Below are 17500 nucleotides of genomic sequence, written 5' to 3' on the forward strand. Positions count from 1 at the left end.
ATCAAAAGCTGTTAGATGATACTCTTCACAGCACACAGAGTTATTATTACAAACTGTAACTACTACATGGAGGAAAGGCAACAAAGATATTACAGTGATATAGGCCAACTTAAGATACATTTATTTAAATAAAACTTACATAAACTTAATGAAGTATTATTGTGTTGATAAGGGTATTGAAATGAGTGCAAGATCCCCATATAACTTTAGCAGATTTATTCATGTGCATTTACTATGATTATGAGTTCAAAGGCAATTTTTGGGTACACCCTACAGTTACATTGCATCATCATTAGCGAGGTTTAGATATATGTTAGAACGCATATGCGTACGGGAACATTATCATGCAGGCGTTCACATAATGACTCGTACAAAGTTGTGTTTAGTTACGCGTTCAGAACACAGACGTGAAAAACATTGGAATGTGCATGCGTGCATTGGCATCTTGTGTCCAGAAGGCCAAAAACATACTTTGTTTTCTAAACATTTGTATTTGTCGGTATTTTTGCCATTTTTCCTGCAACTACGCAAGTGAAAAACCAAACAGTTAGTTTACAGTTATGCTTTTGGAGTTTGATATAAAAAATATGACATTTAACAGAAGAAAAATGACAAAAACTTAACACATATTTACAGTAATAACAGCATCGACTGATACAGAACGCTTGGGGTACTTCGAATAACGTGCCTATGACGCTATGTGTATACAACACACGTAAATATATGCATCTAAACCTCTGAGTCTCTATTCACTTGATGTACGTAACTGCTATATGCTACACACTTACCAGTGAAAATTACACAGCTTTCTTTGACTAGAATAACTCCTATCACAATTCTTCTGCTCAAACAAAAAATAATTATTCAGATCTTGCCCATGTCCTGTTTCTATATCTGTACACAGCAAAAGACCTCAACATTATTTTATGTCTCCTTGTATTCTGAATTTGCATTGGTGGTCTACTGTCTGTGAAATCATGGTTTCTCAAAATTAGAAACTTTGAAATGGTTATTGAAGTGAATTAAGCCCCTAAAGATGTCATGTAATGAACAAAGTACTGAGAACATGCATTGAAATACTAACGCCTTTCAGCAATTGAAATGAATTGGATTTCATCCAGCAATTTGTGATAGAAATACTTTGTCTTACAGCAGTTGAAATAAACAATGTGTGATTGCAAACACTTGAGGCCTTCAGTTGTGAAAAAAGTCATTTCACTCAGAATTCATGATGACATCATTGTACATGTATTAAAATCAGTTTTGATATACAAATGACAGAGATACAGGTATGATAAACCCTGACTAGGTTGTTGGAGAGCAGTGTCTTATAAACTAAGCACTATAAGTAGAGATGAGACTAAGCTAAGGATATTTGCATATCATAGTGATAAGTAGTGTCTAGATGATTGACAGGTGTTTGTAGGCTGTATATATTTCCATATAAGGTGGTTAAGTGAAGTTTTAGAATGTTCAATGTCAGCCTTCAATCATAGTTTCAAAGACAGCAACATTTTGATGAGATTTGCCACATGCCTATACACGCACACACACACAATGCATTTCTGTGTGTGTGTATATATATATATATATATATATATATATATATATATATATATATATATATTGTATATATATATATATATATATATATATATATATATATATATATATATATATATATATATGTCTCTAACCTAAATGAACTAGTGGTTGCCATGACAACAATATATATATATATATATATATATATATATATATATATATATATATATATATATATATATATATATATATATATATATATATATATATATTGTTGTCATGGCAACCACTAGTTCATTTAAGTTAGAGACCGATTGATAAAAAACCAGACAGACAAAGAGCAAGATGGAGATAGAGAAAGACAGAGTGAGGGAAAGAAACAGCCTGAGGAAGACAGTGAGTAAGATTAAGGGAGAGTCAGAGAAGGACATAAATGAAGTGAGGCAAAGAGACCAAGGAAAGGAAGAGAGTTGAAATCAAAAAGAGGAAAACAGACATGAGGAGATATAGAGATACAGATAAACTGACAAAGAAGCGGCAGAGGAAGAAATATCAAAAGTCAGACATAGCTGGTTGAGAAAGTATAGACACAGAGATTGAGTTAGAGACAGAGAGATGTGCAAAAAGCAGTAGAGAGAAAGTGAGAGATGAAGTGCAGAGACAGAGAGTGAGAGAGAGAGACAGTAGCTACAGCTATTGACATGTCATGTACATTTGGTTTCTGTATAATGGCAAATGATATTAATATTTTATTTGCTGCTCGACTTACACTTACACCTGATTGTTCATTGTATGTATACTGACAACAATCATTATCACAAACATTGTTATGTTGTTTTAGATCCATACATGAACGTCAACATTTCACTCTTATGTTGCATCCATGTGCTAGCGTAAGTTCTGGAACATTACAGTATTATGTAAGCAGGGAACTAGATAGATTTTACCCATTTTCCACCCATCAAAACAGTACATTTTTAAAACACCAACTTATGACCACTTCATTTGGTTAGCAGTTTTAGCTTATTGGCAAATATTTTGTTACATTATATAGATTATCAAATAATGGTTTCAGCAGTTTTGACAACCACAAATATGAGAGATAAATTAATTTTCATTTACTTCATTCTCAAACTAGCCAATCTCTCAATTTGCAGGTCACAATAAAATATTTACTACCAACATAAAACAAAAAATAACAGTGATTAAATTTTATATTTGAGTGTGTTTTTATGTAAAACCAATTGTGTGTATCTAGTTTGAACTAAAACAACATTCAGCCAGTTCTGTAAATTTTTTCTTTAATATCATTCAAAAGAAGAATTTTTGAAGAATGTAAATTGAAGGGTTTAAACATTTATAAAATTAACAGCCTATTGTAATATGCGGATTCTAATTTTGTAAAAATAACAAAGTATGGTGAAATGAAATAACAAACCTACAGTATTAATGAATATTTTGATAGGAAGACAAAGTGATTAATATTTAAATGAGAAAAATGAAATTTTGTATTCATACCCTGACAGCTTTTGGTGAATCTGTCACTTTTATTCACATTCATACAAATATTACTGTATTTTGTCAAGTAATGAACATTTTTCAAGGTTTTTACTGCAGGATATGATTTCCCCTCTGGACAGGTATTCATATCATGTATATCTAAACAGACGTAGATTTCCAGTGACAAGTTGTGATGAAGTGTAGTTGTCAATTTCACTCAGATGTCAATTTCAGATATGTATTTAATCTATTGTTTATGATTAATCATATTGTCACAAAATGAATTAATTTACATATGAAGATTCCGAGCCATTGTCCGACTCTCGTTCATTTCTCTTCGCTAAATAGCTAATTACTCTAGATGAACTGGTCACGATAAAATATTTACTATCAACATAAAACACAAAAATAACCGATCAAATTTTATGTGTTTTTATATAAAAGCAATTGCTTGTATCTAGTTTAAACTAAAAATAACATTTAACCAATTTTGTAAAGTACATTTTCCTAAAGTCTTTGAATGGCTTAGCAAAAACATGGTTCAACTCACAATTGAATGTCGTTATGATGTCAATAGTTCTAAAGAAATTTTGAAAGATAAATATTTATAGTATTGAGCAGAAAAATAGTTGAAATGTTTGCGTTGTTATTCACCTGAATAATTGATACTTGTTTAAAAACATGACACTCTTGAACCAATTGCATATGTAGTATACCTACCTGATGATGCTCTGTTAACAGGACAAAAGGTAGTCAGAAGTTTTGGAAACGCTTTGAGTTGAGTTTTGTTGAGACCATCCATTTCTCATTGGTGTTTATATGATAGATAGTCTAATTACATATCAAAGATATAGTCTAAATATGCCTATTAAAGCCTAAAGTTTGGATTTCAGGGTTGTGTAGTACATACGCTATAAAGGATTTAGAAAGAATCCTTATTTTGTTCATGACCAACTTTTCTGTAGCTCTGCAAGGTAACTATTTTTCACACATAAATGAGAATAGAATAGAAATAACTTTATTGTCCACAGTGTGTATATGGGAAATATCTTTATATTCCTAAACTGAACTGGGCTTTTAAGTAGCTTTCACTATAATATTGCAATCTTTGACTTTGGATGAAGAGACAGCCTATTCCTTAAATCTAGTACCCCTGGGTTTGAATCCCAGACTATTCCTTAAACCTAGTACCCCTGGGTTTGAATCCCAGACAATTCTTTAAACCTAGTACCCCTGGTTTTGAATCCCAGACTATTTATTTAAACCTAGTACCCCTGGGTTTGAATCCAACATTATTCCTTAAACCTAGTACCCCTAGGTTTGAATCCCAGACCATTCATTTAAACCTAGTACCCCTGGGTTGGAATCCCAGACTATTCCTTAACCTAGTACCCCTGGGTTTGAGTCCCAGACTATTCCTTAAACCTAGTACCCCTGGGTTTAAATCCCAGTCTATTCCTTAAACCTAGTACCCCTAGGTTTGAATCCCAGACCATTCATTTAAACTTAGTACCCCTAGGTTTGAATCCCAGACCATTCATTTAAACCTAGTACCCCTGGGTTGGAATCCCAGACTATTCCTTAACCTAGTACCCCTGGGTTTGAATCCCAGTCTATTCCTTAACCTAGTACCCCTGGGTTTGAATCCCAGACTATTCCTTAACCTAGTACCCCTGGGTTTGAATCCCAGACTATTCCTTAAACCTAGTACCCCTGGGTTTGAATCCCAGACTATTCCTTAACCTAGTACCCCTGGGTTTGAATCCCAGACAATTCTTTAAACCTAGTACCCCTGGTTTTGAATCCCAGACTATTCCTTAGCCTAGTACCCCTGGGATTGAATCCCAGTCTATTCCTTTACCTAGTACCCCTGGGTTTGAATCCCAGACTATTCCTTAACCTAGTACCCCTGGGTTTGAATCCCAGACAATTCTTTAAACCTAGTACCCCTGGGTTTGAATCCCAGACTATTCCTTTACACCTAGTACCCCTGGGTTTAAATCCCAGTCTATTCCTTAACCTAGTACCCCTGGGTTTGAATCCCAGTCTATTCCTTTAAACCTAGTACCCCTGGGTTTGAATCCCAGACTAATCTTTAAACCTAAAACCCCCGGGTTTGAATCCCAGACTGTTCCTTTAAACCAATTACCCCTTGGTTTGAATCCCAGGCTATTCCTTAAACATAGTACCCCTGGGTTTAAATCCCAGTCTATTCCTTAACCTAGTACCCCTGGGTTTAAATCCCAGTCTATTCCTTAACCTAGTACCCCTGGGTTTGAATCCCAGACTAATCTTTAAACCTAAAACCCCCGGGTTTGAATCCCAGACTGTTCCTTTAAACCAATTACCCCTTGGTTTGAATCCCAGGCTATTCCTTAAACCTAGTACACCTGGGTTTGAATCCCAGACTATTCCTTAAACCTGGTAGCCCTGGGTTTGATTTCCAGACTGTTCCTTTAAACCTATTACTTGTGGATTTGATTCCCAGACTTTTCCTTAAACCTAGTACACCTGGGTTTGAATCCCAGATTATTCCTTAAACATATTACCTCTTGGTTTGAATCCCAATTTGTCACATTATCAGAAAAGCTATATGAATTTAAAAGGATAATTCAGGACCAACTAGCATAGTTTCCAATACATTGTACCATAATTTTGGTGGGGACCACGGTAAAATGATAGGATAGGGGAACTCATGTAGATTTTACCTGCTTAACAAAAACACTGCATAGTACCCAACATGCACACACTGATTCACATGACATAAGGTGTACATTTATTAATAACAACCCAAAGCAATGACATATGTACAGCCTTTACAACAGAAAAAATATTGTATATAACATAAGGTGTGTGTATTAATAACATATAAACAAATGAATGTAGAATATAGTCTATTGTGATATGCATAAATTTGAAACATTCCCAAAACCATCAAAATATGAAATGTTATAAAGGCCCACAATTCAGTCCTAGGTTCTTGGATTAATACTATCTTATCAGTAGAGCCATATGATTATTCTTTTGTTCCGGGCCAACTTTTCTATAACCCTGCCAAAGATTCTTGCAAGAAGGAATGTTCACGGAGTCGTTCATAGGATCAAAGAAAGCTCCTCATATAGTCAATTTTGTTTTCTTGGAAATCCGTGCTATATCACAACTTTTTTTTACGTTAATATAAGTCTTAATATGACAGGCCTTTAGGAAAATAATTTATATGCTTTTATAAGAGTATTAAGTGTACTTGTGATTTAACTAAAAAGATAGTTGTAGGTAATGAATTGTATAGCTAGAAAGAACTTCTAAACCAGAAGAAAAAAAATAATTTCTCATATTGCTATAATCTTCTTAACATACATACAAACATGCATACATACATCCTAAATTTAATAATATATAAAAACTAATGACCAAAAGATGAAATACAACTTGTAAATCTACTTGAAGGAGGGTGTTAATTACGTAGATTTTGAAGAAATAAATGAGAAGATCATTGTATCTATTTCAAACAGAGTTAGCAAATAGCTACTTATAGTGTACAAATTACAGTGTTGGTGATAAAAAAGATATAGAGGATTGGGTGGGATTATGTGTGAAAAGATCCTATTCATTTACAAATCACTGTGAATTAATGTTGAAAAATTGAAGCTGATGAGGAAAGGAAATTGGGTTTAACCTTTGTGAAATCTAATTAAGGTAGGGTGTCAATTCTGCTCTGTGTAATTGGGTCACGTGAGTGAAATGTCCAAGTGGTGAAACACTAGTAATAGTGATGGATAGAACTGCAATGACAAAATGAAACTGTTTTGCTTGGTGGTCATATTGCAACTCTGTAGCCACGCTCCTAGCAATCTCATCGAATATCACCTAAACTGTGTGTGTCATACACATATCTTCATCTTTGATACTAGAATATTAGTAGATAAGTTCATCAATTCAGACATGTCAACTCATCAGGCATGAAAATAATAATTAAGTAATTAACTCATTGTTACCATTGAAGTCATTGTTGTTTGGTATGAATAGGTGCATACAAGTTTTAAAAAATGTATACAGTGGTACTGATGAATACACAAGCAAAATAAATGATTAGGAATTTGTCCAGTAACTGAAGGTTTTGTACCTAGAGACACCAGTCTGGTGTCTGCACCTATGTTTTGTAGAAGTATGCTTGCAATTTTAGCCACTAACCTTGACCTTCATGTTCAAGGTCAAGTGTCATTTTTCCTTAAAAATAAGCCACTTCATCCATTTGAGAGACAGTATTTAAGTGCGCTTTGTATCTTTTTATGTTGTACAAAGAATGTTTTATGGGAAATGGGTACTTGATTTGCTTCATCTAATTGTCAGCCATATTTGTCCTCAGATCCACTGTGTATGTATTCTGTGTCCTTGGAGTGAACCTCTTCCTCCATTATTGCTCTGTATCTCTTGAAAACCCTTTTGCACTTCCTACGTTTCCTACTAGGTGTGGGTCTATGTCATTGATGAAGCCGTGTTCATTCTACTGCATTTTTGTGAAATAATGTCTTCTAATGTTTTGTTATACTAGTGGGTCTACTGACTGATTGATTGAATGGTCAGTGCTTTAAGTGCATTGCTGACTGACCTACTAACTATTGATTGACCTGCTAACTACCTTACTGATTTGTTGATCGCTTGCTTGCTTGCTTGATTGATTGATTGATTGGTTGGTTGGTTGGTTGGTTGGTTGGTTGGTTGGTTGGTTGGTTGGTTGGTTGGTTGGTTGGTTGGTTGGTTGGTTGGTTGGTTGGTTGGTTGGTTGGTTGGTTGGTTGGTTGGTTGGTTGGTTGGTTGGTTGGTTGGTTGGTTGGTTGGTTGGTTGGTTGGTTGATTGATTGATTGATTGATTGATTGATTGATTGATTGATTGATAAATTAATTGCTTGGTTGACTGACCTACAAAGTTTCTTTGACTGACTGACGTATTTATTGGTTGGCTGGTTCGTTGGTTGGTTAGTTGTTGGTTGCTCGATTGCTCGATTGATTGATTGATTGATTGATTGATTGATTGATTGATTGATTGATTGATTGATTGATTGATTGATTGACTGACTGACTGACTGATTGACTCATCTAGCCAATACATTGTGAATTTCACTCATGCATATTTATTTGACATTATGTGTCTAATTAACGTTACATTTAATTAGCAGTAATATAATAATTATATTTACCATGATAAATTGCCATGATTGTATCGTACTGCGTTTTAAAAGTTGTCACAATTTCTCGTATGGCTCATACTTGCATGATGATATAATACTGACTACCAAGTTCTTACCTTTATTTCTTGCGTTAGGCTTAGAATTTTAATGAAGAGAAAGAAAGATTCGATATTTTGATTTTCGTTGAAACGCCTTCAGGGATAGCCTAAATATGAGATAGTGACTTGTGTGTATAATAGCATGATTGGGTAATCAGTTTCGTTTAAAATGACTCCATACTTCATTTACAAATGCATTGACACCGGACTACACGCTGACGCTGCAGGGATTTGGCTGAATTTTGTGATTTCGGCAGGGCACAATGTCGGGCCTTTTTCATTTTCAGCATGAATAGACTAAGTGAAAAGTAATCGGCAAACAACACCGTTAGTGCATTTCACCAACATCTGATCACCCCAACCCACTTCCGTCGTCTTTCCGATTCATTTATTGTCTCGCGAAATTAACACAAAATGTTCGAAATTATGTCCCATTTTATGAGTCGACCGCATCTGGAACCAAAATCAACCCGGTTCACGTGTTGTCGATTTCGAAAAACAATACAGACGACCTGCAATCTTTCCCGCGCAAATACGAAATGACGTGACAGATGATGAAATCGACATCATGACCTATGACCTCCAATGATATGTATTACGTTGACACAATTTGATACAATTTCGAATGTTTGTATTCAGCCACAGAGATCGGACAAACAAGCAATCTTATTAACACACCCATGTACATTTCGCTCTTTGAAAATATTAACCTTTTACACCCACCCATTTCCTGGAAAAACTTGTACGTGTTCTTTTACATCAAGGGGTCTTTAACCTGGACAGTTTTCCGTTGCGCATACTTTAATGAGATGACGTGAAAAGATAAAACAGAAGAACTGGCTGTGACGGCGGACACGTCACGTATTCGATTTTGTCACTTCGGACTCTTGTTTGTCAAGGATCGGGACTGTTTTTTTAGAATGGGGACTGGTGTTATGGGAGGGTGAATAGCTACAAGGATTGGGAGACAAACAGATATTGAAAAAGATTGGGAACGGGTATAGAAATAGGAGGGAGGACAGAGTGCAAAAAAACCGAGATATATCGCTCGAAACACTGATGAAAAGAAGTATAGCTGATACCGCTATTTTAATCATTGCGTCAATTTAACGATGTCGCAGTACCGGGTCGTCGCCATCCATGTACCATTTCAGCGAAAGAAATGTACGGAGACACATTATTCATCCTCCGGCAATTATTGGCCATCATTCACGCTACGTGAAATTTAATTTTACTGTTTTTCTAAATTCCCTCTTTCCCTTAAGTGGGGATTATCGTGGAAAATAATGCAGTATAATTACCTTTAATTAGCGATGTCGTTTAGAAAGAAATGTGATCATTCAAGCAAGAGTCTTAACTGGTTAATTGAAAGCTAATATATTGCTTGTATTTCAGTTATCTCTCTATTTGCCAATCTTCGGTGTTTGTAATTAAGTGGGGGCATTGTTCTCCTTTTTGGGGGGTGTAAATTGCTTCTATTGTTCTCCCCTACCAATGTAAAACAAAAAAGTTATTAATATCTTACTCATTTTCCTGTCAGATTATTATCGCAAACAATGATGTAGTGTTGTAATCAAATATTAAAAATACTTCAGATGACAAGAAATGAAATTGGGGAAAGTGATAATAGCACTCTTTTGTTTGTTTTAAATTGTCGTTTTATTTGCATTCTGAAAATTTAATGACTCGATTCACTCTCTTAGTGTCGCTATTAATTTCGTTGGTGAAGACATCTTTTATGAGAGCCGGCTGTATATCATGTTATTACGACAAATATATTCACCGATCACACGTCTACATGTTTCGCGTACCAAGAGACCAAAACATACAACTTTCGGCTCAAAAACATAAAATTACAGATTGTTATTTTCAGAAATGTAAGCCCCCTTTTCAGCTCATCAACCCACAACTTTTTTTCGCAAACGTACGTTAGGCCTAATAAAAAAAGTTGTTTGGTTCCGGTTATCCGACCCCATCTAGTTCAACGCCAACCCTAAACTTTTTTTACGTATTCGAGAAAAAAAATCGCGAAAATCGGGAAGTCTCGCAAAAAATTGTGGATGCGGAAACTGAAATCAACTTAAAAAGACAATATAAAACAGTTCTTCCAATCTGTAATGGCTTTACATCTGATGAAAAGAAACCAATAACACAGAGACCATATGGAAAACAACGGAAAACACAACTACCTGAACTAGACACTCACATATGAAAAAAAATTTCTAAAAATAAAATAAAAAATCTACCTACCCCACCTATTCTAAAATTGAATGTAATCGGAACCATACAATTTTTTACGCCTTAGAAATATTCTTTTTTTTAAATTACGTCTGTTACGTGCAACGTGAACACCACAGCTGTTATAAAAAAAATATAATATGTACAATTTACTGTGAATTCTATTTCTAGTATTTAGAGTCGTAATATAGATTCTGAAATAATTAGGCCGTCTGCATTGCACATTGTCGAAAGCCAAAGCATATTTTTATCACACAACTACATGACTATATTTTTAAAAAAATGACTCAAGTGCTCACAGACACATGTATAGCGACTATAATCATAACATAGCACACGTCTTATTTTTGAAAAAGAAATAACTCTTCAATAAAGACCCTAATTAGTATGTCAGTTCAACTATTTATACTCATTGTCACCGGTAAATATAAAATTCATTTGAAATAAAATACGAGGAAGTCTTATCGAAAGATTTGGAGGGTAAAAAACTCGATTTGTCTTTATATAATTATTCGAAATTCAGGGACCATTTTCTTCCGTGATATGTTTTCAATACTTAAGATAGAACAAAATTAAGTACGATTTGTGCTCAATTTTTTTTAAATGATAAATTGAGCCATGGATTTGGATTTATCATTCGTTAATAGTTAACTTTCTTTTCTGAGAAATCGGCTGTATAGAGGAGAATATACTTGTTCAATTTCAGTGTAATCGTAGTTAAATAGTAATTTTCGAATACATAGCCATTTGATCTCGTGAAATTGAACCTATTCTGGGAGACGAAATCGGGCATGAAATCAACAACGGCGAAAGCCAGCCAGGTCTGTTTCAGCGCATGGATAGAATTGAATGTATTAAATTATTTCCACGCTGAGTAGGCCTATATGTAGTGAAATGTACAAGGGTTGTGTTGTTATTTGCGATCAGATTTCTGCCCATGTCACGTCACAACCCTGTCAAAACGCGCCATTAGTCTATTACCAAGGAAATGTGTAGCCTATTGATAGTCCGTTATTACCTAATTTATTTTGTAGCTGTAGAAAGCCGTAATAACGAGCTGTAGGCCGATATTCTGCGATACCCTAATCCGTGTCTATCACAAACACGACATATGACTGCCACTGTGTATCCTGTTCTCCCCTCAGAGTACAGTAAAATTAGCTAAATTTGGTAGGACCATAAATTACCTGCATAAAGCCCCCGAGATCGCCCGAAGGTAGTGATAAAAAGACAGTTGTAATAGGGATGTAATAAGTCACCCGGGGATTGGCTTTATTTTAGCATTAGCCAAGCACCTGAGGTTATAATCTGATCGAACTTGCCCTGCCTTTCAAAGTCTTTTCTGAGATTTTTCACATTTGACTGACTTGATTCGAAAATGACGGTAATGTCCATTACAGCAAATACTAAGCAGTGAAATTAACAACGGGCACATTTATCTTTAAACGATAAGCAGTAGAAGATTACTTCTGACACACTGCTGAGTCTTCCCGCCAATTTTTAGAACCTCCAAAATTGACGATTTTGCAACATAAACTTCAATTTTCGTTTCCACTTTTAGACAAGAATGCGAAATCCTATAAATTGGCGGATATTTAAATCAAAATAATCACTGAAAAATGAAGAATTTTTGTTAGAAATGTTCGTAAAAGAACGCAGACGACAGATGAAACATACATGATTGGTGGGAATTAGGTAATCCATGTTTTGAGCACCAAATGCGTGAAGTCAGTGAATTTGAAGGGAAGATTTATGAAAGTTTAAGGCATTCAGGAAACGAGCCTTCATTGCGCAGAGCAAATGGAAACTGGACCAATCTGCGAAATAAGTTATACAGAGGAAGTGCATGTCGACTCAACTCACGTGGAAGAACTACCCTAGTTGAGTCTAGCCAATTGCGAATAGGAATTGGCTCAGTTTCTACAGATAATTGCCCACCATGTGTTGGTCCATTTCCAGCCATTTTCCTGTTAGCCTCCGCTTTATATCTAATCGATTACAGTGCAATCATTCCACGACGGCCGAGAAACCACTGAAGCAAAACTAAAGTGCACACAGCAGAAATATTGCCCCAACGTCAGTGATTAACTCGCCAAATGGAGAAATTGCTGCCAGCCATTATTCAATGGAAAACAAGGACGTGCTGTCATTTGTTGGCACAGGGTATTCGCTTTACTGCGTGCGTCACCCTCACAAGTGGTGAAGTTTTTTACCTTGTTAGCTCCGAGTAATTGCAATCGCATTAAACTCCTTCAAGCCGATAACGAGTATAGAATAAAACAATTTATTACGAATATATGTTAAACGCGTGATGACTGTAGTAATGGAGGAAACACACGGAGAATCATCGAAATATACTTTTATTTAGTATTTTGTCTAAAAATTTAATTTATCCGGTCAATCCCAAAGAACAAACACAATCCATTTCCCATTAAGGCCTTGATGCGGTCAATGTCAATGTCTAGATACACAATATGAATACAATTCGTGCATTTCGTCAATTTATGTAATTCTCCAGAATGTATACGTAGCAGGTATGACCATAAGTGATTTAAAACTGTCTTTTATATTGCGTCTATATCGTCATGTGTGTGTATGTATGTATGTATGTATGTATGTATGTATGTATGTATGTATGTATGTATGTATGTATGTATGTATGTATGTATGTATGTATGTGTGCGTGCGTGCGCGCGTGCATATATATATGCATATGCACGTACGTACGTACTAGTATATATGAATATGTGTACATACGTGTACACGTACGTGTGTGTGTGGACACACGCACGCATCTATGTTTACGTGTATGTGTATATGGATGTTTGTTTGTTTGTTTGTTTGTTTGTGTATGTATCTTTTTATGTATTTGTTTATATATTTATTTGTTTGTTACGTTTTTATCTATATATTTGTTATATATTTATGTACTTAATGTATCTTTATACATATACCTATCTGTCTGTCTGTCTGTCTGTCTGTCTGACCGATTTGCCAACCGATCAAGAAAAAGAAACATACTAGAATGGCAAAAATCTTGTGTATTCAAGTTGATGGATAATGTGAAAACTTGACGTCAGTCTATTATACTTACCGTCCGTTGATTGGGTGGGTGCTCAGACCACTGGGCTGAGGTGGGTGGTAGTATTCTTGCTACCTAGGTTTGAGTCAGTCAGTCAGTCAGTCAGTCAGGCAGTCAGTCAGTCAGTCAGTCAGTCAGTCAGTCAGTCAGTGAATGTATTGATGGATGGATGAGTGAGTGAGTGAGTGAGTGAGTGAGTGAGTGAGTGAGTGAGTGAGTGAGTGAGTGAGTGAGCGAGCGAGCGAGTGAGTGAATGTATTGGTGGATGTGTGTGTGTGTGTGTGTGTGTGAATGAGTGAGTGAGTGAGTGAGCGAGTGAGTGAGTGAATGTATTGGTGGAGGAATGTGTGTGTGTGTGTGTGTGTGTGTGAGTGAGTGAGTGAGTGAGTGAGTGAGTGAGTGAGTGAGTGAGTGAGTGAGTGAGTGAGTGAGTGAGTGTGCGGCTATTTGATTCATTTAGGGAGTTGTCACTTCGTTGTTTTGATATATATATTTTTTTTTTCCTACCATACAGGCAAAACCCTACTCAAGGTTCAAAATTGGGGATAAAGAGAGCAAAGCCGGCCGCTATGTCGGAATTTTCAAGTGGATTTGACAGCGGTCAGATGGTGGCAAATAAATGGCAAAATGTAAAACAAAGAAAAGTGAAATCAAAAGTAAAGAGAAAGTTCGTTAAGAAGAAATAATGCTAAGAATTCTAGAAAGTTGCGATGTCGATTGTTTTTATGATTAAATGAATGTATTACTCTCATATTACAGTGTCCTTTTCTTTCCAGTTGTATGTGTGTATGAATTTTTGTGTCTGTAAGGGTGTGTATTTTTCATTCTATGTGGGAATCGCCAAGCCCGTCATGTTGTGTTTTCCTCGATAATAAAAAGTGTGGGTTTGTTTTCATTGAAATAGTCGTGATGAAGAAAAAGATCGAAATGGTAACGTTGCTAGATATGCTAGAGTCTGAGACGACAGTGATAATGTCAAAATGTTGGCTAAGATAGAATTTTATCAGACGGTCATTATTAATACCATGTACCAATTAGAAAGTTGTCAAACACCAGTCCCCCTATTCTATCCCTGCACCAACTGTCCCTGCTCAATGCCACCACACTAAGTGCTGTCATTTAAAAAGCGAGGAATCTCGGCCCGAGTCTTCTCTCTACAAGTCACATTATAGTAACATCGTCAGGTCCTTTGATCAGCTCACCGCATCTTTATGTGTTGAGACAAGCTCACACAGCGTACTAGCTATGGAAAACAGTCAAAATGGATCAAGTCGACCATGAATAATTGATAAACAACTGCCAAGCAACTGAAATACAAAGGGTCAGTGCAAAGGTCAGGGGTTGCATGATCCGACGATGTGCAATTTCCATTTCAAGTTTGTAGATATAGCAGCTGTTTTGATTGTTTTTAGAGAATTGCTCAAAAGCTAAGCACTTGGATGGGTTTGCATGCACTTCTTTCCGAATGGCGACTAGTGCAGTAGCAGACACAGAGACGCCTCGCCAAAGCCCCGCCCTTCTTTATCAGGAAAAACCATGGAGACATACTCTGAAGTTATTACAAATCTCTCTCTCTCTCTCTCTCTCTCTCTCTCTCTCTCTCTCTCTCTCTCTCTCTCTCTCTCTCTCTCTCTCTCTCTCTCTCTCTCTCTCTCTCTCTCTCTCTCTCTCGTATAAAATAAGTAGATAGATAGATAGATGGCAAAACGAATATACAATGGCGAACATGTATAGATCTTTGAAAGAATTCCCCTTCCATTCTGGGGAGGAGAGTTGTAATAATCCACCTTTTTTCAATGGTCATCTGACATACAGGCTGTTTTATCCGAATAGGGCATTAACTAATAATCGTTTTAATAAATGATTGTGTAAAGCTATTAAGGTTACTTTATGAAACTCGTGTGACGAAGAAAAATGATAAGAGAAATACGATAAAGGACTGAACACAGCTTTGCTTTCCTTGTCCAGCTTTAGGTGATATGTTATTTCTAGAATACATGTATCTATAGCAACACGGTCTGTGGGGCGTGAATGCAAATATTCTCGATATCTCTAAGTCGGATCTGGTTGTAACTAGGGGAATTTTTTGTCGTTTTCCGGAAGTCTAAATCATTGTAACGACAGATTAACAAACTCTGATGGTAGTTTACTAATGAGATGGCATAAAAACGTGACCAAGACACCTTTATCTCACTCTACCTCATTAGTTGAAATTTGTGATATGAGATCTTTTCCGTAGTCAGAAGGGAAACTTCAATCAGTGAAGGCATTTTTGCTATAGCTGCAAGGTGATACCGAAGTGAAGCTATTTAGGCACACTATACATGAATAATACAATAGACTGGTTCGTGAAATATTAATTGAGTGCTATACAGTACGATAATTTTACGAACTAGCGTGGCGTGAAACAAGTCAAAATACAACTCATGAAACTGACATTAGTACGTAGATTGCACAGCCGACGTTGATGAGCGCAGTCATATCAAGTGGGATTTCTGTTTTCGAGCATTGACTGTTCATGTGTCAAACTGCACGTAAACGATGTGTGAATCGCGCTATTTGTAGCATGATGGCGCACCTGGATTAAGTAAGAACACAGATAAAAGAGACAGTAATTAACATTTTAATTATTGCCCCGACGCTTATAGATTCAATTTGTGAACTCCAATGATTCGTGTACATACGGAGGGAATATACGGCATCTGGTGACCCGATAAAGTCAAGATCGTGTCAATTTCCGATGTTGATTTCTCTGGTTTCGATTCGTCATTGCAAATTAACTGTGTTATTTTCTTGGCAAAATTTCAGACATGCTGATCGTTTACGTTCGCTGACTTCCCATATCGGTAGATCTACAGTTTTAATAGACTAGTTAATACCAGGTTGACTGTCTAATCGGAGTAGATCTTAGTTTTTAGTTTTTTAGTTCCATTTATTATTACAAAGTCAACTTTCATTCATTCTCGAAAGCCAGAGAACATATTATAAGCAACGAAATAAGTAGCCACCTATAAATTAAGTAGCTAGCTATAAGTACCTCTTGCTGGGTACGTTTTCTACAGTGCCGTAAAGTGGCCTGTGGTTTACGACGTTGGTACGCTTTCTACAGTACCGTAAAATGCCAGTGGTTTACGACATTGCTTTCATTCCGATTATCTCCTATCTTGTATAATTCTGTGTCGACATCTCCATTTTGTCGATTACGTCATTCTAGCAGCACTGTACGTGTTGAAAACCAAGCTACAATGTCATGTCACACCCTTTAAAAGGAGCAACTTTATATGTATCAATTGAGGGTGTCATTCCACCTCGACTTGGATAATTCAATTCCGTAATCACATTAGGATAACTAAAACTATCAATGCCACAATTTTGAGTACCGGTAATAAGTGTGTAATTCTGCCAATAGCACTGTACTCATCCCCCGTAATTAGATTGTGGGGGGAAATTTGACGATAATAAACATTGAAGAGGTCGGACATATTGCCTTCATTGGTGATCATCTCATTAACTGTGCCCATATCATGTGCCAACGTGTTTGTTCATCTAATTCTAGCCTTCCGGATGTTTCCGGGTTATTTTTTATTCAATTTATATTTCCCCAATTCGTGATACCCACATTCTAACATGTTAATGATATGTCCTAAAGGCGATATATAGATTGTACTTTGTTCCAATTTTTCATGTATTACCCAGGTGACAATTTATATATATGGGATATATAGGCATGTATGTATATATATATATATATATATATATATATATATATATATATATATATATATATATATATATATATATATATATATATATATATATATATATATATATATATATATATATATATA

General features: G+C 35.8%; 1 protein-coding gene across 1 annotated transcript in view; it reads left to right on the forward strand.

The window, feature by feature from the left end:
- LOC144440961 (ATP-dependent DNA helicase DDX31-like) overlaps positions 1 to 14357 on the forward strand; it is a 25484-nt gene extending 11127 nt beyond the window's left edge. The window contains exon 15 of the mRNA XM_078130435.1: positions 14167 to 14357. Within this exon, the coding sequence (XP_077986561.1) occupies positions 14167 to 14338 (172 nt within the window). The 3' untranslated portion in view covers positions 14339 to 14357. The remainder of the gene's footprint in view (positions 1 to 14166) is intronic.
- Positions 14358 to 17500: the final 3143 nt, after the last annotated feature.

The sequence above is a fragment of the Glandiceps talaboti genome, chromosome 10 (genome assembly GCF_964340395.1).
Source record: "Glandiceps talaboti chromosome 10, keGlaTala1.1, whole genome shotgun sequence".
Lineage (NCBI taxonomy): Eukaryota > Metazoa > Hemichordata > Enteropneusta > Spengelidae > Glandiceps > Glandiceps talaboti.